Source organism: Garra rufa, chromosome 15, assembly GCF_049309525.1.
Source record: "Garra rufa chromosome 15, GarRuf1.0, whole genome shotgun sequence".
In the NCBI taxonomy this organism is placed as follows: domain Eukaryota; kingdom Metazoa; phylum Chordata; class Actinopteri; order Cypriniformes; family Cyprinidae; genus Garra; species Garra rufa.
This window is the reverse complement of record NC_133375.1, coordinates 756,819-784,805: the sequence shown is the minus strand read 5'-3', so window position 1 is coordinate 784,805 and position 27,987 is coordinate 756,819. Positions and strand designations below refer to the sequence as shown.

The following is a 27,987-nucleotide window of genomic DNA, read 5'->3' as shown; positions in this document are numbered from 1 at the left end:
TAAACAAACACGAACTCTGTTTTTATTTCTGTTTCAACTGTAAAAATGGTGAGTGTGAGAATGTTCTTGATATCAGTGCCATATCATGTTAAACCCAAAGTATACTTCAGTTTATTTATATGCATACACTAGGGTATTTGTATGGTGCACGGGACATACTGTACGCATGCAGTCCGTTTTTTGTTTTGTTTTTTGCACAAAAGTTTGTTTTTCAGACAGGCTTTGGCCTGTTTATTGATCAGAAAAGAAACCATATGTGCCAGCATTAATGAGCACTTGTGTGAGAGGATTAAAACATACCTGCAACTCTATGCTAATGTACGCGTAAAAATGAAGTATACTTATCCAAAAAGGTGGATCAAAGGGTCTACGGCAGTTTCACAAATGTTAAAAAAGACTGTTATGCTAAACTCAGAGCCATATGGACTTTTTCTAAATCATTCTGTAAAATTTCAGAAAAAAATTATGATTGTTATTTATTTTGTGCTGATTGCTTAGCAGTAGACTTGACACACATTATTGTCAGTTTACACAGATTAACTCATGTTCATTATAATAAATATACAGAAGTACCTATATATAAAAAGTAAATTGTGTGATTTTTAAATGATATGGAAACAAAATTATATCTTTGATATAAAGGTAATACATCCTATCTTCAGTTCTGATTCTGTTGTGTTCACCTGGCTAAATTATAACTAGGATTTTTTTTTAATGCTCCAAGGCACTTTATGAACTTAGAAGCTTTCTTACAGACTACACTGGTTGTTCTTCAGAAGGGTTAATGTAGGAATACTCGGCCCTGAACATGCCCTTGATTTGCTGATACTCCCCGTGGAACTCCACTTCAGCCCTGCTTCCTGAGGAGCTCCACAGGAAGAGATGAGACCCTCTGAAGATGGTCGTCTTCAAGGCATCCACATCCCGAATCTGGGTAAGTAAAAGAAAATATTAGAGATTCACAGCATGAACATGTGTTTATGTTTAACCCATGGGGCATCATTTGCAGCCACAATGTGTAGCAAATTTAGTACTTGCATTACTACTTGTTTTACTAGATGCTGGCTTAGTGTCTATCTAATGTAAATAACTCTCAAAACACCATTCCGTCTGCCATTAGTGGACTTTTATTGAGTAAAGAAGTTCACTTCCAGAACAAAAATGAACATGATTGATAATTTACTCACCCCCTTGTTATCCAAGGTGTTCATGTCTTTCTTTCTTTAGTTGTAAAGAAATTAAGTCTTTTGAGGAAAATATTTCAAGATTTCACTCCATTTAGTGAACTTCTATGGTGCCTGCAAGTTTGAACTTCAAAAATGCAGTTTAGATGCTGCATCAAAGGATCCCAGCCGAGGAAGAAGGGTCTTTTCTAGCGAAACTATAATAGAATATACTTTTTAACCTCAAATGCTCATCTTTTCTAGCCCTGCATATACTCAACTTCAAAATCATCCTACATTGCTGTTTTACCATTTTTTGTAAAGGGCATTTGATCTTCTTTGAATGTTCACTTTTTAAACACTGGGTCGGTACTTCTGCTGAAGTTGGAGGAGAAAATGAGATAGGAGTTTTCCGACATACACTGAATACAGTGCACGCAGAGTTAGGCAAGATTTAAGGTTAAAAAGTATATAAATTGTCAATGTTTAAAAAAAAAAAAAAAAAAAAAAACGATTGTTTTGCTAGATGAGACCCTTCTTCCTTGGCTGGGATCATTTAGAGCCCTTTGAAGCTACATTTAAACTGCATTTTGGAAGTTCAAACACCATAGAAGTCCACTATATGGAGAGAAATCCTGAAATGTTTTCCTCAAAAAACATAATTTCTTTACAACTGAAGAAAGAAAGACATGAACATCTTGTTTGCCAAGGGGGTGAGTAAATTATCTGTATTTTTTTTGTTCTGGAAGTGAACTTCTCCTTTACTCTCTCTTTTGAACAATATTGTTTATGTAATAAAGGGTGGATGAACAGTGACTTACCAATATGTATGTGGAGTTGGTATCGGTGTTGTTGAGCACAGAAAGTGCTCTGATCTGAATCCTGAAAGCTGGTGGAGCATCGATGAACACCCGACAGCTCTGAGTGTTAGAGGCGGCGGTGGCTGCGCTCTTGATCGGATTCTCAATGAGTCCAGACGGAGAGAACAGCTGAACATCACACTCTTGGAGGAAGATACATACTGTGTTACATCCTTTCAGATTATTTCACTGTAGTGAAAATTCTGTAATCATTTGCTCACCTTATTTATAGTCCAACCCATATGACTTTCTTTATTTTGTGCAACAACTTTTGTTGTATGTAAAAAAAAAAAAAAATAATAATTTGGAGATTGGTCAAAAATTTGATAAAGTCTCTTACGCTCATCAAGGCTGCATTTATTTAATCTCAAATACAGTAAAAACATTAATATTGCGAAATATTAGTACAATTCAACTGAACTGATTTCTAATGTAATCTATTTTAAAATGTAATTTATTCCTGTGATGTAAAGCTGAATTTCCAGCATCATTACACAAGTCTTCAGTGCCACATGATCCTTCAGAAATCATTCTGATATGCTGAGTTGCTGCATAAGAAATATTTACTATTCTTAACAATATTGAAAACAGTTGTTCTTACATTTTCACTGTCAATTTTATGCAATTTAGTCCTAAAGTATTACTTTATTCAGAAAAATGTCCGACTTGGTATGACATAAAGGTGAGTAAATGAAAAAAGTATTGTGTTTAATGCCATGTTTGTAATAACACACCTCCATTGTGGCTTTTTTTGTTCTTTATGCTCTGGTAAAATAGCAGCACTCCGTTGCCGGGGGTCAGGCGGCTCTGGCGCACCAGTAGGACATTTGATCGTGATTTCAGCGTTTTACCGGTCATCCTCTCACAGAGACGCATCAGGATGAGTCTGTCATACAGGGCAATATTTTCCTCTGAAGATTACACACACACACAAACATACACACAGTTCACCACACGGGTACTGCATCAGATTCCTGTTTGTTAGAAATGTAGCTCAGTACTTACTCTGTTGGCAGTTAAGAGTGCTGGATATGACTTTGATCTGAATAACCTCATCAAGAGGTCGACCAATAGCAAATATGCACCTGGTCTGAGTGACGTTGCGCAGATCGATAGTTCCTGAGTCTTGAAGCAGGAGTCGACCACAGAAACCTGAAACCAGAGTAGATTACTTATTTATCACAGCTTTTTTCCATTTATCCCTCCATACATCCACCTATTTATATAACAACCTATAAATCCATAAATAAAAATAACCTTTTTTTTCGCAGAATTATACAAACTTGCAACTGCAAGTTATGAAGTCTTTTGTCTCAATTCTGAGAAATAAAGTCAGAATTGTGAGTTTATACCTCCAAGTGTAACTTTTTTCTCAGAATTGTGAGTTAATATTTCGCAGTTCTAACTTTATAATATGCTATTGCGCAATTCTTAGAACATATCAGTCTTTTTTCCCTCTCAAAAATGGACTTTGCAACTCTAAATAAGAAAAAAGTCAGAATTGTGACATAAACGTGCAACTGCAAGAAAAAAAGTCAATTGTGAGATACAAACTTGCATTTGCTAGAAAAAAGTCAGAATTGCAAGATATAAACTCACATTACGAGATAAATAGTCAGAATTGTCAGCTATAAACTCATTTGCAAGAAAAAAGTCAAAATTGTGAGATATAAACTTGCATTTCTGAGAACAAAAGTCAGAATTGCGAGATACAAACTCACATTTGCTAGAAAAAGTCAGAATTGTAAGATATAAACTTGCATTACGAGATAAATAGAATTGTGAGATATAAACTTGCATTTGTGAGAACAAAAGTCAGAATTGTGAGATATAAACTTGCATTTGTGAGAACAAAAGTCAGAATTGTGAGATATAAACTTGCATTTTTGAGAACAAAAGTCAGAATAGCGAGATTCAAACTCACATTTGCTAGAAAAAGTCAGAATTGCAAGATATAAACTCACATTACGAGATAAATAGTCCGAATTGTAAGCTATAAACTCACATTTGCAAGAAAAAGGTCAGAAGTGTGAGATAGAAACTTGCGTTTGTATAATATATTTATGCCCATTTACAAAATTTATAATTATGCTGATATTTTTTTATATTTAACACCAATATTCCAGATTTAAAGAATTTCAGGATAAAAATGCTACAAAATTGTAAAATATGCCTATTTTAGGTACACATTTTCTTAAGTATGCCTGACAGTCTAATGTGGAGCTAGCAGACACTTGCCACCTAACTGGTCTGTGGTGGTTCTGTTGTCGTGCTCATGTTGCTTTTCATCCCGTCCGCTGTTGGCACAATGGCTGAGAAACTCTTCCTCATCTTCTTTATTCTCACAACTGGAGCTGGTGTGATTCTCTGTGTCCCCTCTCCTCTCTGGGGCTCTGACTGGATGTGAGTGCTGTTGGGCTCTGGTGTGGAGGTCTGAGCTGAAGAACAGTCAGGACTATAGCAGGCCTGGATGGTGATGGGTTTTGGCAAGTGGAGGCAAAGAAAGGGACTGACAGGAAGAGGGCTGGATGGGCCCATGCAGGACACGGTCCGAGACTGGATCCCATCACCACATGAGACCGAACACTACGGTAGAGAACAATGAGAAATGGAGAAGCATTGATTTTCTGGAATATACATCCTATAAACGATGGATCATGGATGTGTTAGCACATTACCTCACTCCATTCATGTACGTCCCAGTGGAAAGAGCAGACCTGTGTGAAGCATGGTGCAGTGACGGGAGGCTTGTTTGTTGGGTCACACCGGCCCTCATCCACGACCCTCTCTATTCCTCCCTCATACTGAACACACCGGACACTCCTCACTGCTACACCCATCCCGCATGACACCGAACAGTCACCCTGCTCACCAGCCTGCCACCTACACAATAATTTAATCAGTTAAGACACTCTTACTCTAATAATATAATATAAATCAATAGGTTTTGGTTTAAGACAACATGCATTGAAGGGATAGTTCGCCCAAAAATTAAAATTGTGTCGTTTATTGCTCTCCCTCATGTCGTTCCAAACTCATAAGACCTTAGTTCATCTTCAGACAACAAATATATTTCTGATGAAACCTCTGCATAGACAGCAACGCAACTGACACGTTCAAGGCCCAGAAAGGTAGTAATGACATTGTTAAAATAGTCCATGTAACATCAGTGGCTCAACCGTAATGTTATGAAGCTTTTGAGAACAAGAGAAAACAAAATAACTTTATTGTCATGTGTATATGTCAGTCTCCGCATTGCATTCACAAGATTATCATGACACATAGTTGTGTTGCTGACTATGCAGGGTCAGAAAGCGCTCTGATTTCATAAAAAAATATCTTTATTTGTGTTCCGAAGATGAACAAGTGTCTGACGGGTTTGGAACGACATTCGGGTGAGTAATTAATGACAGAGTTTTCATTTTTAGTCATCTTTAAGTGGCATTGGGCATTAAGTGGTGACCCAGCCAGAGGTATCATTATCGTTAAAGGGGTCATCGGATGCCCACAAGTTCATATGATTCTTTAGGTTCTTAAAGAAAAGACTATAATATACTTTGGTTAAAAATTCTCAGTAGTAGTGTAAAAAAAACACACCCGTATACCTTGTCAAAATCAGCTCTGCAAATAATCAACTCATTCTATTGCATGCTCTTTTAAATGCAAATGAGCTCTGCTCACCCCGCCCCTCTCTGCTGAGGGATTACAAGCTGTACTGTTTACTTTACCCGCGTTTAGCTGCGAAACTTGCCAACAAGCACATTATTAAGAAAGGCCATTTGCAAAGATGCATTAAAAAAATAGCAAATTGCGATTTGACACGATTTGGTCAGTTACCCAGATGCGCGGCCATATTGGTGACACTCGGATGTAAACAACAGCATGGATTGCATGGTTAATGTACTACTGAATATGTTGTTCTGATCATTAATGCGGTCTAAACTACAGGAAAAACGTGGAAGCTGCTTAAATAATATAGAGAAGGACTTATAAGCAGGAAGGGGTGCAATATTTTGACAAACTAAAGTTAATTGGTGGTAAAGAGACGTACAAGCAGTATTAAAAATATTAGCCTAATATTTCACCTACCTGAACGGAAACACAAATGTTGTCAAGATTCCCTGGAAATCCTGGTTCAGTTTGGCCAAACACCTTTTGTTCCTCAGTTTTTTGCACTCTTCTCCTTGATTTGTTTTAACTTTTGGCAGTCTAAAGTACTCGAAATGTTTTTCCTGGTCTGACCAATCAGTACAGCCCAAAACATGACAATGATTGATCATTTTCAGCAGCAATAATCAGCAAAATATGCAGTTCGGTTCAGTGGCATTTGTTTACATTCTGTGCTGCCAATATGGCCGATTGATGACCCATTGTGAAAACACTCTGTAGTTGCAAGTTCTGTTGTTACCAGTAGAGTTGAATTATCATTTTGGCAAACGCACCACAGAACAGGCCATTTTTGCTACTTTTCAGCTTTTTAAAACATACAAAAACATTAAAAATTCTTCCAAGTAGGGTTGCTATGTAAATCGATGCATCAGGAGTCGTGAAATGATTCTACACCAATTCTGAGATTTTCTGAATGCATTGCATTTTGAGCTTACTTTTTAACAGCAGATGGCACTGCATACTTTAGAAACAGCCATACTCTGCTTGCTTCCAATTCCTCACACACCTAATATAATCATTCATACTGTTTGAAAAGGTTGACGCGAATTACAAGAGTGTTCACAGTGGGCTGTGTTTACATCAATCTCGCGTCATAAAAGCATTCATTGCTGTTCTTCATGAGCCTTTGAGTGTGCAGTTAAAAACTAGATTAGAGGCCATATGCCGTTAAAAACTAAACTCGGAATCGAATTCAGAGAAAATCGCGATGCATTTGGAAAATCTCAGAATTGGTCAACAAATTGCGATACATCGATTTATCATTCAACTCTTCTTCCAAACGTAACGGTGAGTAATTGGATTACATTTTCAGCATTTCAAGCAGCCTAGTAAAATGTGTGCAACATTATGACTTCTTCTGAACTAAAATGGAATGATAGAAGGCTGAAAACTGTTCATAAATGTTTGACAGCTTTACCTGGCTGGACAGGCTTCAGTATTACACTCCACTACCTCTGCAGGTCTGGCCACAGATTGACAAACATATTCTCCCACCACCAGATCCCTGTTTCCATCTCCTCCTTCCAACCTCTGGGAACAGTACAGGACTCTCTTCGCTACACCACCTCCACAAGACGCACTGCATGGGCCCTGTATGTACCGCCATCTGATAAAAAGACACCATGTTCATCTTCACATAAATGTATAGAAGTATTTCTAGAAACTAAATGCAGAGTTTAAGCAATGCTTACGTAGCAGGACATATTGATGGGCTGCAGGGCTGACTGTACATCTGTGGTTTTCTGGTACGATCACAAAGGAATTCTGGGACTTCTAGATGTGAATGGTGATCCACACAGGAGAACCAAACCTGCTGAGATCCTGGGTAGAATTGTAAGCATGCAAATGTAATGCACACAGTCTCAAACAAGTGTTGGCCATAATTTCAGCATGTGCATTTGGTTCTCATTTACCGTTTCCACAGGTCTTGGAGCATTGGCCCATCACAGGAATCCAAACATAAACTGGAACCATTCTGGAGCGGGGCATTAAATCGGAGACTGTTCGGATCGGCTGTGTATTAAACAGACATATTAAACCTAAATTACTAATATTTACTTAATAATTGACAATATTCACTGTTATATACAGTGTTGGCCCCCTTCCTGATTTTTTATTTTTTTGCATGTTTGTCACACTTGTTTCAGATCATGAAACAAATTTAAATATTAATCAAAGATAACGCAAGTAAACACAACATGCAGTTTTTGAATTAAGTTTTTTTTATTATGAAGGGAAAACAAAATACAAACCCACATGGCCCTGTGTGAAAAAGTGTTTGCCTGCTAAACTTAATAACTGGTTGGGCCACCCTTAGCAGCAACAACTGCAATCAAGCGTTTGCGATAACTTGCAATAAGTCTGTTACAGCACTGTGCAGGAATTTTGGCCCTCTCATCTTGACAGAATTGTTGTAATTCAGCCACATTGGAGGGTTTTTGAGCATGAACTGCCTTTTTAAGGTCATGCCACAGCATCTCAATAGGATTCAGGTCAGGACTTTGGCTAGGCCACTCCAAAGTCTTCATTTTGTTTTTCTTCTGCCACTCAGAGGTGGATTTGCTGGTGTGTTTTGGATCATTGTCCTGCTGCAGAACCCAAGTTCGCTTCAGCTTGAGGTCACGAACAGATGACCGGACATCCGCAGCCCAAGACCATCATACTACCACCGCGATATTTTACTGTTGGTATGATGTTCTCTTTCTTAAATGCTGTGTTACTTTTACGCCAAATGTAATGGGACACACACCTTCCAAAATGTTCAACTTTTGTCTCGTCAGTCCACAGAGTATTTTCCCAAAAGTTTTGGGGATCATCAAGATGTGTTCTGGCAAAACTGAGATGAGCTTTTATGTTCTTTTTGCTCAGCAGCGGTTTTTGTCTTGGAACTCTGCCATGCAGGACATTTTCACCCAGTCTCTTTCTTATGGTGGAGTCATGAACACTGACCTTAACTGAGGCAAGAGAGGCCTGCAGTTCTTTAGATGTTGTTGTGGGGTCTTTTGTGACCTCTTGGATGAGTCGTCGCTGTGCTCTTGGGGTAATTTTGGTCGGCTGGCCACTCCTGGGAAGGTTCACCACTGTTCCATGTTTTCTCTATTTGTGGATATAATGGCTCTCATTGTGGTTCGCTGGAGTCCCAAAGCTTTAGAAATGGCTTTATAACATTTTCCAGACTGATATATCTCAATTACTTTCTTTCTCATTAGTTCCTGAATTTCTTTGGATCTCAACATGATGTGTAGCTTTTGAGGATCTTTAGGTCTTCTTCACTTTGTCAGACAAGTCCTATTTAAGTGATTTCTTGTTTGCGAACAGTGGTGGCAGTAATCATGCTTAGGTGTGGCTAGAGAAACTGAACTCAGGTGTGATAAACCACAGTTATGTTTTAACAGGGGGCGGCAAACACTTTTTCACACAGGGCCATGTGGGTTTGGATTTTTTTTCCCTTCATAAAAAACCCTTCATTTAAAAACTGCATGTTGTGTTTACTTGTGTTATCTTTGATTAATATTTAAATATGTTTGATGATCTGAAACATTAAAGTGTGACAAACATGCAAAAAAATAAAAAAAAATCAGGAAGGGGGGTCAACACTTTTTCACACAAATGTACCTGTATATCTATACAGTATATCTGTGCTGATATTCTCTTCAGCAGTGCTCTAACTTGTCTGACATAGTTTCATTATTTTCTGAAGTCAAGAATATATGCTAAAATCATTTTGCACCACAGTACCTCTCTTTGAGAATCCCAGCCGACAGGACAAACATCCACCACACAGGTGACATGTTCTGGGGGTTTGGGTTCAGAGCACAGGTTCTGATCAACCTCAGAATCAGATCCATGATGGGAGCGGACACACAACACTGTTCTCTGAGCCTGTCCGGGTCCACACACAGCTGAACACTCGCCGGGCTCAGACACCTGCCATCTACAACACTCACACACACACATATACACATGAATATACACACACGACTACAAGAATGAACAGCAATCAGTCTAATATTAAAGTGATACCTATATTATTTTATTATTATTAATGATTACTGATTCATCTGTGCATTAAAAGGAACCCTGGGTATAAAGACTTGTATGGCTTAATATAATGTAAATAATGTATCTTACTAAAATATGTAGTAGAAAACCCAGGAAAGAATGTTATTTAAAAACCCCACATAGTTTTATACATATTTTGGACTGATGTGAAATGGTTGCTGTCAGCTGTCAGTGATCTACTGCAATACAACTCTGAAAAAAAAAATGCTGATACAATGCCACACTTTATGGCTTTTGGTTGTAGTTTTCAGTCAAAGGGCAACAAGAGAAGTGATGTAAGTCTTAACTGCTTTCCTAGCGATAAGAAGAGGAGAAAAGAATGGGAAGATGCCTCTGGATGAATGAAACTTCCTAAAGAACCGCGTCTGTGTTTTTTCCACTTCAACCCTGATGCCTTTGAGGCTTTTAGTTGACCACAGCTACTGAAAGAGCTTACAAACGGCAGAGACAAGAAATGCTAGATGCCATCCTGACAGGATGTAAACATGCGACGCTTGTCATGACACCGCAGCCACTGAAGGAGTTTCTCAGCATAGATCTCACTCAATATCTGGGGTGTTTAGACTCCTTGTGGGGAAATATTAATGGTATGGCATTTGGCTTAAATCTATGCTTATATCCATTGCCACCTGTAAGCTCTTTCAGTAGATGTGGTCATCGTATCGTAATTTATTTTCCAAGTTGTGTTGTGGTAAAAATAGCAACATGTAGTGCCAATAACTCACAGAGTGCTACCATTTTACATCATTGTAATATTGGCAACCCCATAGTCCAACATATGTATAAAACATTATAGTTTTTTTTATATATGACCAAAATCTTTCATGTCTTTTTTACTACATATTTCAGCAAGAGACATCATTTACGTCATATTAAGCCAAAAAAGTCCTAACATTTTAACTTTAGACTGTCTAACTTGCTAATTCGTTGAATTCTCACACACTTTTGCACATTACCTGGCAGGACAGGTTTGGGGGTTGCAGGCCTCAGTGGTTTGGGGTTTAGAGTCAAGCGTACAGTCTGAATTAGGCAGCTCCAGTTTCAATGTACCCAGTTTCTGAACACATGAGACAGAGCGAACTCGCTCTCCCACACCGCAGGGCGTACTGCAGGGTCCAAACTCACCAACCTCCCAGCTAAAACACATAGACAAGTTAAACTTTTGAATTCAAAGGCCCTGTCAAAACTACACCTTTGGTCCTTGCAGTTGTTGTCGTCATGATGTTATTTATAATGAAACATCTATCATAAGTACTCATCTGAAACATAAAAGTGTCTCACTGACTTTACAGACATGGTCAAATTGAATCAACAATCGAGTGGGTCAAGTTGGACAGGGCCAGAGTAGTTTCCTATTTTACTCCTTCTTCCCCCTGATGAAAAAAACAGCATATGCTAGTTAGGTAGGTTTTGATGCTGGGATGCTGGTTTTAGCTGGTTTATGCTGGTTCTTAGCTGGTCATGTTGCTGGTCAAGGATAAACCAGCAAAGGACCAGCATAAACCAGCTAAGGACCATCTTAAACCAGCATACCAGCATCAAAACCTTCCTAACCAGCATATGCTGTTTTTTTTTTCATCAGGGCCTACTTAATGAAAAAAGGTATTAATTAGATTTTTTGGTAGGTTATGAATTTTTCTGGTATGTTTGAATGGCTACTGAATCCAAGGCAAAACTAGGGCAAAACTATAAACCTGAAACACTGAAAGGCACCTGGGTGGGCAGTCAGGCTGGAAGCAGGGTTGCAGCTGATCTGCTGATTGAGGGGATGAAGTGCAGAGCTCATCTTCCAGACGTTCAAGTGTGAGGACATCCACACAGTGCTGATTGATTTTCTGGATGCCTACAACAAAGAGAGAGAAACCAAATTCAAACTGGGCTTCAAGACTATTAAAGGGACAGTTCACCCAAAAATGAAAATTCTGTCATTAATTACTCTCACTTATGTCGTGTCTGTGTTTGTGCACAAAGAGTGTTCTCATAGCTTCATAAAATTACGGTTGAACCACTGACTACCACATGGACTATTTTAAAGGGGTCATCGGATGCCCATGTTTCACAAGTTTATACGAATCTTTATGGTCTTAATAAAAAGTCTGTAATATACTTTGGTTAAAAAAACCACCATTTTACCTAAATCAGCTCTGCAAAATATCAACTCATTTTATCGCATGGGCCCTTTAAATGCAAATGAGCTCCGCTCACCCTGCCCCTCTTTGCTGTGGGATTAAAGGAGTAATTAACTTTCAGAACAACAATTTACAGATAATATACTCACCCCCTTGTCTTTCTTTCTTCAGTCGTAATTATGATTTTTTAGTAAATATTTCAGGATTTCTTTCCATATAATGGACTCCTATTCTGCCCCCTAGTTTGAACTTCCAAAATGCAGCTTCAAAGGGCTCTAAATGATCCCAGCCGAAGAAGAAGGGTCTTATCTAGCAAAACAATGAGTTATTTTCTGAAAATAAATTACAATTGATATACTTTTTAACCTCAAATGCTCGTCTTTTCTAGCTCCGCAAAACAAGCATTTGAGACTAAAAAGTATATAAGTTGTAAATGTTTTTAGAAAATAATCAATTGTTTCGCTGGATAAGACCCTTCTTCCTCGGCTGGGATCATTTAGAGCCCTTTCATTTAAACTGCATTTTGAAGTTCAAACTCAGGGGCACCATAGAAGTCCATATGAAGAGAAATCCTGAAATGTTTTCCTCAAAAAACACCATTTCTTCATGACTGAAGAAAGAAAGACATGAACATCTTGGATGACAAGGGGGTGAGTACATTATCTGTACATTTTTGTTCTGAAAGTGAACTACTCCTTTAAGAGCTGTAATGTTTACTTTAGCCATGTTTAGCCGCATTTATAAAGGCCATTTGCAAAGATGCATAAAAAAACCCTTATACTCACGTCTGCTGTGGGTGAAGCTGCATCATGAATGATTCGCATGAACATAGATGCATATGTAGATTGGGATAGGCGCTTTCCTTTTAAAACCGAAAGTAACGTTATCCTCTGCATCTTCAGCGGCTCAGATGTTGGGAGTAAATGACTACTGCTATGTTCATTATTACATCCAACAACAGAACACCTCAATCGCTCAATTAGAGTCTTCCTCTGCACCTGAGTCACACAATGGCGATTGTATTTGACTGTTTTAGCTTGATGAGGGTGGGTCTAAGGTAAGACGATCATGTCAATCAACTGTGTGCCATCACAACGACAAGAATCTGAGAATGATCTGATTTAAAAAAGGGGATATTACTTTTAAAGATTAAAGAAATACCACTGGGTGGATTTTTATCATTGTAGGGTGGTTGTGTACACAAACTACCAACACACATTAATGTGTAAACAACATGGAAAAGTTAGTTTTGCATCCGATGATGCCTTTAACAATGACCTTGAACAATGGTAGTTGCGTTGCTGTTTATGCAGGGTCAGAAAGCTCTTATATCTTAAATTGTGTTCTAAAGATGAACAAAGGTCTTACGGGTTTTGAACAACATGAGAGTGAGTAATTAATGACAGAATTTTTGTTTTTGCATGAACTATCCCTTTAAAGTTAGAAGTTAAAAAGGTAACTGCAAAGACAAGTGCATAAAAGTATTTGTATAACAGTATGTTAGCGTGTTTCTCAATATGGAATAGTTTGACCAATAATAGCTCAGGGTCCTATTTATAATGTTACCTGTGCCGCAGGTCACTGAGCATGCAGATAAAACGGTGGACCATCTGCCCTCAGCAGCTCTCTTCACTGAAACAGCTTCAGATGAGTAGTACTGGTATGAGATGTTTGGGGTGGTAAAGTCTCCATACTCTTGGCCATATTTCCGAAACACCTGAAAAAGGAGTAAATAAACAGTTTTTGTTACAAACAATGAGGGATAGTTCCAGACCATCTCCAGACCATCTTCAGAACACAAATTAAGATATTTTTGATGAAATCTGAGAGAGCAGCACAACTACCACATTCAAGGCCCAGAAAGTAGGGACATCAATAAAATAGTTGTAAGAATTATAGTCTGCCTCGACCCTGATTTCACTCCACAATATGTGTTTAATCGTGCTCATTTCCCAAAATGGTTTAATTATTATAGAGAAGAAGAAAGTCAACAGTTTAGACCACTTGGGATACAATTGTAGAATGGGAGCGGGTGTGAGAAACTGAGAACCATTTTAGACAAAGGAGTGTCAGAACTTAATTAACATACAGACCACAGCTGTTACAACAGGATCAACTTCATTTACATTTAGGGTAGTAAACTTTAATGTTATAAAAAGTGCTAACACTTTACAATACGTGTGCACAAATGTGCATTAATTTATGTAATGCACAGATAATCACGATTTAATATATAATTAACGAAGAACTAAACAATTTATTAATGATTACTACATCAGCAACTAATGAACATTCTGTATGATTCATAGATTAAGTAATCAATAAATTGTTATAGCAAAGAGTATTTAATGCTAAAACGGCTTGCCATAGCGTCAGATACTTTTTAAGTTTTAATTGGCATGCACAATAAGCAGAAATGTCATGCATTTTAAACGTCTGATGGACCACCCACTAACATTTTCGTCTATTCTCGTCTCATTAACGAAAACTCACACACGTCTCGTCATGTTTTAGTCATCAACGAGCCATTTTTATCTCGTCATCGTCTCGTTATCGTCATGAAAAAAAGTGGCGTCAACGAAATGATTTCGTCATCGTCATCGTTGGCGAAAACAACACTGTACAACATGTACTTTGTCACTGCTATGCTGCAATAAACATCTTCATAAAGATCTTATATGTCCTCATTACTTTTTCTTACATAGTCCATGTGACATCAGGCATTTGTTGTGGTAGTCTCGTGAATGTGCATAGAAGATACAGAAGAGAAGATTTGTTGAATAAAGTCATTATTATTGTTTTCTTTGTGCACAAAAAGTCATCTCGTAGCTTCATAACATTACAGTTGCATCACTGATGTCACATGGACTATTTCAACAATGTCTTTACTACTTTTCTGGACCTTGAACATGTCAGTTGCGTTGCTGCCTATTCAGGGTCAGAAAGCTCTTGGATTTGATCAAAAATATCCTAATTTGTGTTCTGAAGATGAACGAAGGTTGTACAGGTTTGAAACGACATGAGGGAGAGTAATTAATGACAGAATTTAGATTTTTGGATGAAAGTCAGCAATAACGAAGGTCCTGTAGCAAAGGAAGACACTACAGACCTGTATGTGTATTTTGTCTGTGACTGGTCCAGAGATAGTGAGCTCTTCAGTTTGAGGCAGGTGGTCAGGTGTGAGGTACAGGTTATAGATTATGGGGCTCTTCTCCAGAGGTGAGGGGAATGTGATGCTCAGGCCTGGGCTTCCATCTCCAGACACCACATATTTATCATTTAATAGCACCGCTGCAGGAAAAAGAGGGACATTTCTTTCAGATCATTTTTTAATTGTATTGATTATTTGGTAGGACATACAGTACTCCGATATGATATAAACTATACTGGGGGTGACGCATTACAAGTAACTTTTTTTCAAGTAACTAGTAAAGTAACGCATTACATTTTAATTTACAAGAAAATATTACAAATATTAACGCCGATTACTTTGTTTTCCCATTTATTGACTGACAAGTCTCTTGTACCCATGTTGAGAGAATGACGTTACTATAGTTCTAGACTAAATGTGAATCTCACTTGCAAAAAAAATTCAGTATTTATCAAAATTAATTAAAACAGTAAAATACAAACTCAGAATAAAATATGTTAAATAGCACAAATATCCTTTATGTATTTAATCCCATTTCATTATCCAAAGTCTTTGCTGCTGACCATTGATGATTCATTTCAACCACTAATAAAGTAAACATTTGTGCTTCATTGTTTTTTTTCTTATTGCTGAAGTGAGTTTAACTTTTCTACGGTTCAGACGTGAATTTACTTTTCCTTAAGCCTGAGGCTTATCTATTTCACTTTTTGGTGTGAAATAGAACTTTATATTAAAAACAAACAAGCAAGCCCTGTCCAGATTTAAAAAGTAATGCAAAAGTAACGCAAAAGTAACGTAGTGTTTTCCTTTCCATAAAAAGTAACTAAGTAATGTAATTAGTTACTTTTTTAGGATGTAACGCAATATTTTAATGCATTAGTTTTAAAAGTAACTTTTCCCCAACAGATATGAATATCTGTCAGTGTAACAAATACCACAAAAAAAACTATTCTTTCAGACTGATGCATTTAATTTTGGCCAACGGGAAAAAAATGGTTACACGGTTTACACCCCTAAGTACACATTAAAAAGTTTAGGGCCAGTAAGATTTTTAATAGAAATTACTACTTTTTTCAGCAAGGATGCATAAATTGATCAAAAGGGACAGTAAAGACATATAAAATTATAAAAGATTTCCATTTCAAATAAGTTGTTTCTTTATGAACTTCCTTAATCAGAGGGTTCTGAAAAAAAATCCACATTAAAATGATTTCTGAAGGATCATGTGACACTGAAGACTGGAGTATTGATGCTGAAAATTCAGCTTTACAATCACATAACTAATTTACATTTTGAAACATATTAAAAAAAACAGTTCTTTTCAATTGTAATAATAGTTCAGTTTTACTGTATATTTTATCAAATAAATGCACCATGGTATTTAGTTCTTCTAACACTCTTAAAAATAAAGGTGCTTTAAAAGGTTCTTCAAGCGATGCCATAAAAGAACCATTTTTGCTTCCACAAAGAGCCATTCAGTCAAAGGTTCTTTAAAGAACCATCTCTTTCTTACCTGTTTATAATCTAAAGAACCTTCTTTCGTCACAAAGAACCATTTTTGAAACAGAAAGGTTCTTCGGATGTTTAAGGTTCTTTATGGAACCATTTAAAAGGTTTTTCTATGGCATCGTGAAGCACCTTTATTTTAAAGAATTTAACTGAAAATCTGCTGAATGTAGCTATACTCACCAAGGTGTGTAAAAACTGGCTTTGTGTTAATCACATGAACCTGAGAGGCGTTCAGAGGAAGGCTGAGGAATGTGACATACTCTTTAAAAAATGAAACAGACAGAAAGAGGTTATTGTTCATATTTGAAAGCAAACGACTGGACAAATAATAAATATGCCTCTACTTACCTCCAGCCTCTCCACCTGAAAAGGTGTTTGAGATGACCTGACAGGTGGAGCCATTGCCCCCACACACACCACAAACATCCTCCACTTTCCCAGAATGCATTACTCCATCACAACCAAACAGCTAACCCAGGAAATAAACAGTATGGAGAAATTATACGTGTTAAATATTCATACTGTGTCCAATGTTTCAAAAACTGGGCAAAAACATATTTGAACTTAGTTTACATTTTGTGTGTGGAATTACCTGGCACTTTCCACCTAGACAGGCAGAAACAGAACCACGCGGTACATTATGACTGGCTTCACACCGCGTCCCATCGATGAACTGAGACCCACGACTCACCATGAAGTCCTGCTCACGTGAGCGACACATCAGTTTACACTGAGCATCACCTGGAAGTGAGAGAGACATGTAAAGAACAGAGAACACAACAGAAGATATTGAACAGGAAGTTGTTTATGGGTGCACCTGAGCTGTAGCCAACAGCAGGGATCCAGGTGTAGACTGAACTGGAGTCTGGAGACACTGACAGAGGCTGCCGGTCTGTGGCTGAGCACTGCTGAGACATGAACTCCAGCTGAGTCGACTCACAGGGCTGCAACAAACAACAAGACACGCATGTCTCTTTAAACCATGAATTAACTGGCTTTCATTTCATTTTACAGACATCCATGTCATTTAAAGTTTTCAAACTTTATTGCACTTAAACAGTACTAACTTTTTTTTCACTCTACAACTTTTCAGCATCTCTCTGATCATTGACCATTGCGATACAGACTCACTTTTCTGACTTTTTCCTTAGAATTGCAAGATATAAACTTACAACTCTGACTTTTTTCTCAGAATTGTGTGATATAACCTTACTTTTTTCTCGTAATTTCGAGTTTATATTTATATAGTTATATCATTTGACTTTTTATCTCACAATTCTGACTTTTCCTTTCAGAATTGCATGCAAACTCGCAATTCTGACTTTTTTCTCCGAATTGTGAGATATAAACTTGCAACTATTAGTTATAAGGTCAGAATTGTGTTGAAATAAAGTTAGAATTGTAAGAACTCGCAATTCTGACTTCTTTTCTCGTAAATGCGAGTTCATATCTCACAATTCTGTCTGTTTCTCATGATTGCAACTTTTTATCTCACAGTTCTGACTTTTCCCGCCAGGATTACATGATACAAACACACAATTCTGACTTCTTTTCCTCATAAATGCGAGTTTATATCTCACAATTCTGTCTGTTTCTCATGATTGCAACTTTTTATCTCACAGTTCTTACTTTTTTCTCAGAATTCCGATACAAACTGACAATTCCGACTTTTTCCGAATTGTGAGATAGAAACTTACAATTCAGATTTTTTTCAGAATTACGTGATATAACCTCACAATTGTGAGAAATAGAATTGTGAAAAAAAAAATTCTCATAATTTCGAGTTTATAAAGTTATATAGTTGCAACTTTTTATCGCACAATTCTGACTTTTCCTGTTAGGATTATATGAAACAAACTCACAATTCTGACTTTTTCTCAGAATTGTGTGATATAACATCACAATTGTGAGAAATAGTCAGAATTGAGAGAATTTCTGACTTTTATCTTGTAATTCGAGTTTATATTTATATAGTTATATAGTTGTGACTTTTTATCTCACAATTCTGACTTTTCCTCTCAGAATTGCATGATACAAACTCGCAATTCTGACTTTTTTCTCCGAATTGTTAGATATAAACTCGCAACTATGAGTTTTAAAATCAGAATTGCATTGAAACAAAGTCCCTTTAAGGCAAGTAAAGAATTTAAAGTTTAGAAAAAAGATTTTTTTTTTGCAAACTTGCAACTGCATGTTATAAAGTCTCATAGAGCTTCATTAAAATGAAATTCTTGAAAAGCTTGACTTGCAATTCTTGATGTAATTTAATGTTTATAAATTAATAATCATTGATAGACATTTCTTAAAATACTATTTACCTTAAACAGGCTGTTTTTGCTACTGTAGCTTTAACGGCTGGAAATGCAAAAGACCATTGGTATTACTCAATTTTAGGGTTTTCCTTTGTTTGAGGGTACTAAATCAAATCCTAAAAATGTAGAATTAAAATAAAAACTAATTACAATAGTTAGGCCCTTCTTAAAAGTGCATTTTGTGTTTACTTTACCCTTAAAAATAAAGGTGTTCCAAGATGCCATAGAAGAACCTTTCTTATCTAAATGGTTCCATAAAGAACCTTTAACATCTGAAGAACCTTTCTGTTTCACAAAAGGTTCTTTGTGGCGAAAGAAGGTTCTTCAGATTATAAAAAGGTAAGAAATAGATGGTTCTTTAAAGAACCTTTGACTGAATGGTTCTTTGTGGAACTAAAAATGGTTCTTCTATGGCATCGCTGTGAAGAACCTTTTAAAGCACCTTTATTTTTCAGAGTGTAAAAATAAAAATAAGTTTAAAATAACATAATTTATTTAATTTTTTAGTAAAATTCTTTACTGAATAAATGTTTGATAACAAAGTAAAACAATTAAGTAGTATAAGAATTGTAGAACTGTAATGCAATTCTAGTTCAATTCTGTAAAATACTGTTCATTGCTTCTACATGATAGCTTTTGCTTTAACTGATGTTGACAGTTTAAACTCAACTGTAAAGTGTTACAAAATTATTGAAAAATAACATCATTGGATCTACACTGAAGAATAAATGCCATTTAGCAATGAATTTAAAAAAAGGAAGATGAAAAAACCCAGCATACAAATCACTGCAGCTTCATGGCAATGTATAGATGGTGCAACCCTTCATTTGACTAACCCGATCTACTGAGGCCCAAAGTAAACATGCCTGACGTCCATTACCTGCTGATTACAAAGTTCAGCTTCTGTGTCCTGTCCTTTACAGACGGTACCACCAAAGGCTGGCCTGAAACAAAGAAACATCACTACATATATATATATATTTACATAGCATGTATAATGTACAACCAACAGCAGAAAGTGATGCACTGCACTACTACTACCAAATTTCTAGTACAAACACAGAACGTCCAAACACCAAATTTGGGTCTTTTCACTACCTTGGTACATTGAAAAGTGTTATTATATAACAGCTGTCATATTTTCACTCTCGCACCTGGGGTTGTTGCACTGTCTCCTGCGGTAAGTGACTCCTCCTCCACATGTTCGAGAGCAGGGAGAGAATTCAGACCATGAAGACCAAGAGCCGTGAACCATCATGGAGGAACCCAAAGTAGAAGGAGACACACACCGGCCCTTCAAACACCACTATAACAACATGAAAAGAGAATGGAAATCCATTTTTAAGTCAGTATGAAATACATGTAATATTTGAGGATTATAATAGTGAATTTTGTTTCAGTAACATCAAACATATTACAAAAAATATTTTTAAAATGCAAGAATATATGAAGGATTCTTAAGGATTCAGTGTCAATAATATTGGTCAATAGCAGTCTGTCACCTGACTAGGCCCACACTCCGTCCCGTCCAGGAGTGGAACAAGGAGACGAGTACACGAGCTTCGGTCATGAGGGTTGATATGGCAGGACAAAACACGACAGGTTGCCTTGATGACAACAGAGAGAAAATGGCACTTTATAACCTTAATGGAAATTCTGAGGGAGATACTTATTGGCAAAGTAAAAATTACAATCAAAATGTGATACATGTTTAACCTTATTTGTTTTTTTATCTTTTTTTTTTCCCAAACCCTTTTATGCTCACCAAGGCTGCATTTATTTATTTTTTGCATTTATTTTGATAAAAAAATACAGTCATATTATATTAAAATACAGTAGTATTTTTACGATTTAAAATGACTGTTTTCTATTTTAATATATTTTAAAATGCAATTTATCCCTGTGGTGCAAAGCTGAATTTTCAGCATCATTACTCCAGACTTCAGTGCCACACAATCCTTCTAAAATCATTCTACTGTGCTGATTTGCTGCTCAAGAAATATGTATAACTGTTATCAATGATTAAAATAGTTGTGCTGCTTAATTATTTTTGTGGAAACCATTTTTTTAAAGATTCTCTGATGAATAGTTCCATTCAAAGGAACAGCATTGATTTAAAATGGAAACCTTTTGCAACATTAACAATGTCTTTACCATCACTATTAACCAGATTAATGTGTCTTTGTAGAATAAAAGTATTTATTTCTACAAATAAAACATCTTACTAAAAACCAACCTTTTGAAAAGTGTACATGCATTTAAAAAGTACATCATTCTATCAAAACAGACTATAAATATTGATGACTCAGGGTCAGAGAGAGCTGCATTGGTCAAGTGATTTCAGATCCTTAAAGTGCTAGCATGGCAGTCAGCTGTTGTGTTACTCACCATATCACCGTTAGTAAAAGAACAAGCAGTAGCTGAGCTGCCAAACGCTATACGACATTGATCGTCCACTCCATAGAAGAGACCAGGCCTCCAGTCCTGCACTGAGCCGCCCAGCACCGGCACATCCTTCACACACTCCGCCTTACCAGCACTGCACAGACAATCAACACACTATCATCTTACAAAGAGCATTCTCATGATGAAGAATACAGTGCATCTTCAGTCAGTAAGTGTTTTTAATGCTTTTGAAAGTCTCTTAGGTTCACCAAGGCTGCATTTATTTGATCAAAAATAGAGTAAACATCATTCATCATCAAGTCTCAGTCTTTTGGAGGCTGATGTATATGTCTGTGATGCAGTAAGTGACTGACACCTGAAAAAGTTGTGGAGCTGCGCTCTGCTGCACTGGGACCAGGTGAGATCGACACTGTTATAACCTCCATCAGATGCCATCATAAACCCACTGGAGCTGCATGTGTTGTCTATTCCATCATGATTTATGCCAAAACTGGAAAAAACAATAAACCAAAACTTAGATTAAAATAATTCAGCCTGTTTCATCACACATTTCAGCAAGGCAGTATGACTTCTGGGCTTTAATGTTGTCAAGCTCACCTGTGGCCAATCTCATGAGCAATGGTGATGCCAAGATCAAAGCCTGTATCCTCTGTAATCACGCAGTTCCACTGAGAGGAACAGACTCCGCCCAGCTGGGTCACCCCTCTCACAAGCTTATTCCCATTGGGTAACACCAGATCAAACCTTCATGATGTCAAAGAGAATTACTAAAATGCAGGTATGCAGAAACACTATATTTTTGTGACATCTAATAGCTTGCTCTGAAAATTAATTGCACTATATTTCAATATATAATCCAAAATAATATAATTGCATTATAATTAACTATTCATACATTTTTCTGTAATTAATCACAATTAATACATGTTTTTAAACCAAAAACATAGAAAAATTACATAAATGCTTTAAATAAGAGTGCTCTCAATCCACACCTGGTAATATATAATAGCAGATCTGCATGTAAAGGGTCAGTGTCAGCATCAGGGTTGACCTTTTGACCCCACTCGCACACACTTTTTAGAGAGGAAGTGATGTTTTCGGAGATCTGGATGTCTGGCTGTGGATTAAGACATACTTTATTGTCCTTGTGGATAAATATAATTGCTCTTGTGTGTATCGTTATGTCAAATAGCCATTGTTACCTTTGGCTCTGTGAGAATGACCATACGGACAAGGTGAACTCTTATATTGGCACCGAGAGTAACATCTCTAAGAAGCTCAGAGGCCTGCAAGAGTAGGAAAGATATTCAAACTACACAAAGTATCTTGGGTAGGCACTAATTCAAATACATTGCCTTGTTTGTAACTAAAAATGTAGATTAAACACACACATACAATGTTAAGGTTGGTTAGGATGTATCTCTCAGTGTCTTGCCTATGAACATCATAGACATCTGGACCCACCACCACTGCAAGCTCCAGATGTGTGACCTCTGAACCCAGCGGTGTCCTCCGTAACCTGAACTGGCCTAAGGCAAAAGCAAATCACACTTAAAAAATTTGTTAAGTGTTGTAGTTATCATTTTTGGTGTGAACAGGCATTAATTACTTCAAAATGTGTGTATTATATTTTAGAAAACCCTGATTTGATCAAAGTAGCACTTTGTATGGAACTTGATACTGAAGTTGATTCAGCTGTAAGCTGTAAGTGTTTGATCAGATTTGTTGAGTGAACGATTCAATGACTTGCTCACAAAGTCTTGTTTTGTTCCTGAATAAATTCATGTTTTGATTAAATTTATTGAGTGCATGATTCAATGACTTGCTCACAAAGACTAGTTTTGCTCCTGAATGAATACATGTTTTGATCAGATTTGTTGAGTGAATGATTCAATGATTTGCTCACAAAGACTATAGTTTTGCTCCCAAATGAATCTGTTTTTTTTTTATTTGTTAAGTGAAAAATTCAATGACTTTCTCAGAAATACTTGTTTTGTTCCTGAATGAATCCATGTTTTGATCAAATTTGTTGATTAAATTATTCAATGACTTGCTCACAAAGACTATTTTATTCCTGTATGAATCTTTGTTTTAATTTGATTTGTTGAGTGAATGATTCAATAACTTGCTTACAAAGACTGGTTTTGTTCCTGAATGATTTCATGTTTTGATTACATTTATTGAGTGAATGATTCAATGACTTGATCAGAAATATTTATTTGGTTCTCAAACGCACCCTTTTTTGATTATATTTGTTGAGTAAATTATTTAATGACTTGCTCACAGAGACTTGTTTTGTTACCGAATGAATCCATGTTTCGATTAGATTTGTTGAGTGAATGATTCAATGACTTGATCAGAAATACTTATTTGGTTCCTAAATTAATCCATGTTTTATATTAGATTTGTGTAAATGATTTAATGACTTGCTCACAGAGACTTGTTTTGTTCCTGAATGAATCTATTTTTGATCAGGTTTGTTGAGTGAATGATTCAATGACTTTCTCACAAAGACTTGTTTTGTTCCCGAATAAATCCATATTTTGATCAAATTTGTTGAGTAAATGATTCAATAACTTGCTTACAAAGACTGGTTTTGTTCCTGAATGATTTCATGTTTTGATTACATTTATTGAGTGAATGATTCAATCACTTGATCAGAAATATTTATTTGGTTCTCAAACGCCCCCTTTTTTGATTATATTTGTTGAGTAAATTATTTAATGACTTGCTCACAGAGACTTGTTTTGTTACCGAATGAATCCATGTTTCGATTAGATTTGTTGAGTGAATGATTCAATGACTTGATCAGAAATACTTATTTGGTTCCTAAATTAATCCATGTTTTATATTAGATTTGTGTAAATGATTTAATGACTTGCTCACAGAGACTTGTTTTGTTCCTGAATGAATCTATTTTTGATCAGGTTTGTTGAGTGAATGATTCAATGACTTTCTCACAAAGACTTGTTTTGTTCCCGAATAAATCCATATTTTGATCAAATTTGTTGAGTAAATGATTCAATAACTTGCTTACAAAGACTGGTTTTGTTCCTGAATGATTTCATGTTTTGATTACATTTATTGAGTGAATGATTCAATCACTTGATCAGAAATATTTATTTGGTTCTCAAACGCCCCCTTTTTTGATTATATTTGTTGAGTAAATTATTTAATGACTTGCTCACAGAGACTTGTTTTGTTACTGAATGAATCCATGTTTCGATTAGATTTGTTGAGTGAATTATTCAATGACTTTCTCACAAAGACTTGTTTTGTTCCCAAATGAATCCATGTTTTGATCAGATTTATTGAGTGAATGATTCAATGACTTGATCAGAAATATATATTTGGTTCTCAAACGCACCCTTTTTTGATTATATTTGTTGAGTAAATTATTTAATGACTTGCTCACAGAGACTTGTTTTGTTACTGAATGAATCCATGTTTTGATCAGATTTGTTGAGTGAATGATTCAATGACTTGCTCACAAAGACTTGTTTTGTTCCCAAATGAATCCATGTTTCGATTAGATTTGTTGAGTGAATTATTCAATGACTTTCTCACAAAGACTTGTTTTGTTCCCAAATTAATCCATGTTTTGATCAGATTTGTTGAGTGAATGATTCAATGACTTGCTCACAGAGACTTCTTTTGCTCCCGAATGAATCCATGTTTTGATTAGATTTGTTGTGTGAATGATTCAATGACTTGCTCACAAAAACTTGTTTTGTTCCCAAATGAATCCATGTTTTGATCAGATTTGTTAAGTGCATGATTCGATTTGGTGACTTAATTGCTCAGAAAGACTTGTTTTGTTCCTCAATGAATCAATGTTTTGAACTAATAATTTGACTGAATGATTCAAATGACTCACTTACTGTATCAGTCAATTGTCACCATCTATTGGCTTAACAATGTAAAATGCAGAAAGTGCTCTTACACTATTTTACAGCTAACAATTTTTAATGAAACCTGCATTTGGTACTCATAGCATGAGACAAAAAACTGTGAAAAATAATACAGACAGAAAGCAAGAACACATCTGTCACTGATTCTGTTACTTTACCCTTTGAAGCTGCACTTTGAATAGATGGACAAGCTCAATTGCAAAATGTTTTGCTGTGGACTGCAGGCCATGGAAAGGCCTGTGCACAATGATCTGCTACTGTACACTGTGTATATTTAACCAGTACAATGTTCACTCACTTTTAGGCTGTTTAAGACGTGTCCTCACTGGTAATGTGTGGGTTAGTAGCAGGTGAGGTACACCAGAAGGTATATCCGTAGCAAGCTCCTTCAGATGGTCTATGTGTTTTTCAAGCACCGGGCGAATATACAGCCTCCTCTCCCCTGACTGTATCAGACCTTGCTGAGGACAAATACAGATTTGAATTAGAAATTTGTCTCCATATAGTACTGTACAGACAAACATAAAACACAGTAAAAAGCATATTCTTACTAATTTGCCATGGCAGATGGGGAGAAGTGTTCTTGTATGTGCTGGTCTCAGTAACTTCAGATGCTCGCAGCACACATCCTCCCGTTTCTTCACCACGCTGACCGTCGAGTTGATCACCATCTCCAAACTCGTGGGACAAGACACAGGTTGTTCATCTCTGTGTTGGCCCAGCTCAAAACTCTCTCCTTCGCTCTGAAACGAGCACCTCCATAGCCCTCTGAAAGACTCATTCCTCGAGCAATTCACCCACACCAGCTCAAAGTGAGGCACTGAAGAGAACAAACTACTAATGTCAGGGTGTTTACATGTTTTTCAAAAACCTATAGTTTGTATTTATGATCCTAAGGTCTATCTGCGAACCGTTTGATTTCATATTTGTGACTAGTATTTCTCAGTATTCATGAATAAGACTCACCTGATTTAATGGAAATAGTATCAAAATAATAAAATAAATCTTGAGGTTTCAGTGAATCTAAAAAATCCTGGGGGAAAAAAAACATTTATTCGAATTTATTTGATTAATACAAAGGTTATATTGCACATACTATACATACTGTAAATGTTCCATCACAATAGTTCAATGCAATTGATAAATTACATAATATATACACTTCCATTCAGTTTAAGGTAAGTAAAATGTTAGTTTAAAAAAAAAAAAAACAAGAAAGAAATTAATTAACTTATACTTAGTAAAAATTATCAATTTTTATTAGTTTCTTTGTATTATTGTTCTTTTGAGCTTTCTATTCATCCAAAAATCCTGAAAAGCATATATATATATATATATATATATATAAGCATATATATATATGCTTAATATACAGTATATATATATATATATATATATATATATATATATATATATATATATATATATATACTGTATATTAAGCAGCTCAATTGTTTTCAACATTGATAATAATAAGAAATGTCTATTGAGCATCAATTGTAATAAATAAGTAATAAATTATTAATAAATAAATGTTAAAAATAAAAATTGAAATATGAAAAATATTAGTTTTGACATCACATGAATAAATTATGTTTTCTATTAAATATATTACAATAATTAAACAATTATTTAAATTTGCAATAATATTTCACAATATTACTGTTTTACTGTATTTATGATCTAATAAAAGAAGCTTTGGTGAGCATAAGAGACTTCTTTTAAACCATAAAAATAAAAAAAACATACAGACCCCAAACATTTGGACCACAAAACCAGATTGTAGCATGGGTAAATAGCCAAAAATACATTGTATGGGTCAAAATTATCGATTTTTCTTATATGCCAAAAATCATTAGTATATTAAGTATAGATCAAGTTCCATGAAGATATTTTGTACATTTCCTACTGTAAATATTTCAAATCTTAAATTTTGAAATATAATATGCATTGCTAAGAACTTCATTTGGACAACTTTAAAGGCAATTTTCTCAATTTTTCAGCCAAATATTCTTATATCCTAAAAAACTATGCTTTCAGCTTTCAGATAATGTATAAATCTCAATTTTGAAAGAAATTGACCCTTATGACTGGTTTTGTGGTCCAGGGACACATTTGTTCTGTATTGCATTACTTTATTGCTTGCATTTTTTTTTATTATACATTTTTATAGTTATGTTTATGATGCAACCATATGAAAATCCTTGTACATTTGTATTTAAAAGTTTCTAATATCTGTAAATATAGGTCATAAATCTCCCATTTTCCAAGCTTAAAAGCACTTACCTTCTGCAAAGTGCATTGTGAAATCCGTAGAGCTGTTGTTTTTAACAAACATGGAGCCAGAAAGAGCCAGATCAGAGTTCTCATGTTTGACCACATGTTGAAGCACAGAACTGATCAAATGAGGCTGAACATGCCAAGATACCAATCAGCCTGCTGTTCCACCGCAATTCTGACTTCTGTTTGAAGTTGGTTGAAACTATTCTGTGCATAGACCGATGTTTAACACTCTGCTTGTTTAGAAAGATTAACATAAAGGTTATTGATCAGAAGGCATGGGCAAGCCCCGCTGAAACACTGAGTTGATGAATGACAGACAATAGTTGTTGACACACCATGATCTGTGTAGAAGGTAACAAGCTGTGCTGCGACTGCCTCTCAGTTGATGTCTGTTTTATTGATTTTTGACATTGCTGGACAACTGGAAGAGAATTCTTCTGTATGAACAAACTCAGAATCACAGTACAGGAACATCATGTTAAACTAGCTATGGTGGGGGACAAGATATGAAATAAATAGGCTCAATGAATTT

The 27,987-nt window shown here is 36.0% G+C and overlaps 1 protein-coding gene across 1 annotated transcript; it reads right to left on the bottom strand.

Annotated features, from left to right (window-relative positions):
• adamts13 (ADAM metallopeptidase with thrombospondin type 1 motif, 13) lies at nt 1–27,795 on the bottom strand. Its single transcript, XM_073818579.1, has 31 exons — nt 27,459–27,795; nt 26,139–26,205; nt 25,724–25,992; nt 25,471–25,633; nt 22,657–22,790; nt 22,464–22,547; nt 22,254–22,378; nt 21,859–22,005; nt 21,617–21,751; nt 21,244–21,394; nt 20,358–20,462; nt 20,010–20,161; nt 19,736–19,799; nt 17,361–17,487; nt 17,136–17,284; nt 16,892–17,012; nt 16,724–16,804; nt 14,993–15,174; nt 13,450–13,600; nt 11,468–11,597; nt 10,711–10,890; nt 9,431–9,626; nt 7,606–7,705; nt 7,384–7,513; nt 7,110–7,298; nt 4,702–4,906; nt 4,270–4,609; nt 3,029–3,175; nt 2,758–2,934; nt 1,985–2,166; nt 1–930 (listed from the first exon to the last, which is right to left on the bottom strand). Exons 1-31 carry the CDS (start codon nt 27,552–27,554, stop codon nt 757–759), a joined length of 4,653 nt encoding a protein of 1,550 aa, XP_073674680.1. The 5' UTR covers nt 27,555–27,795; the 3' UTR covers nt 1–756.
• Nucleotides 27,796–27,987: the final 192 nt, after the last annotated feature.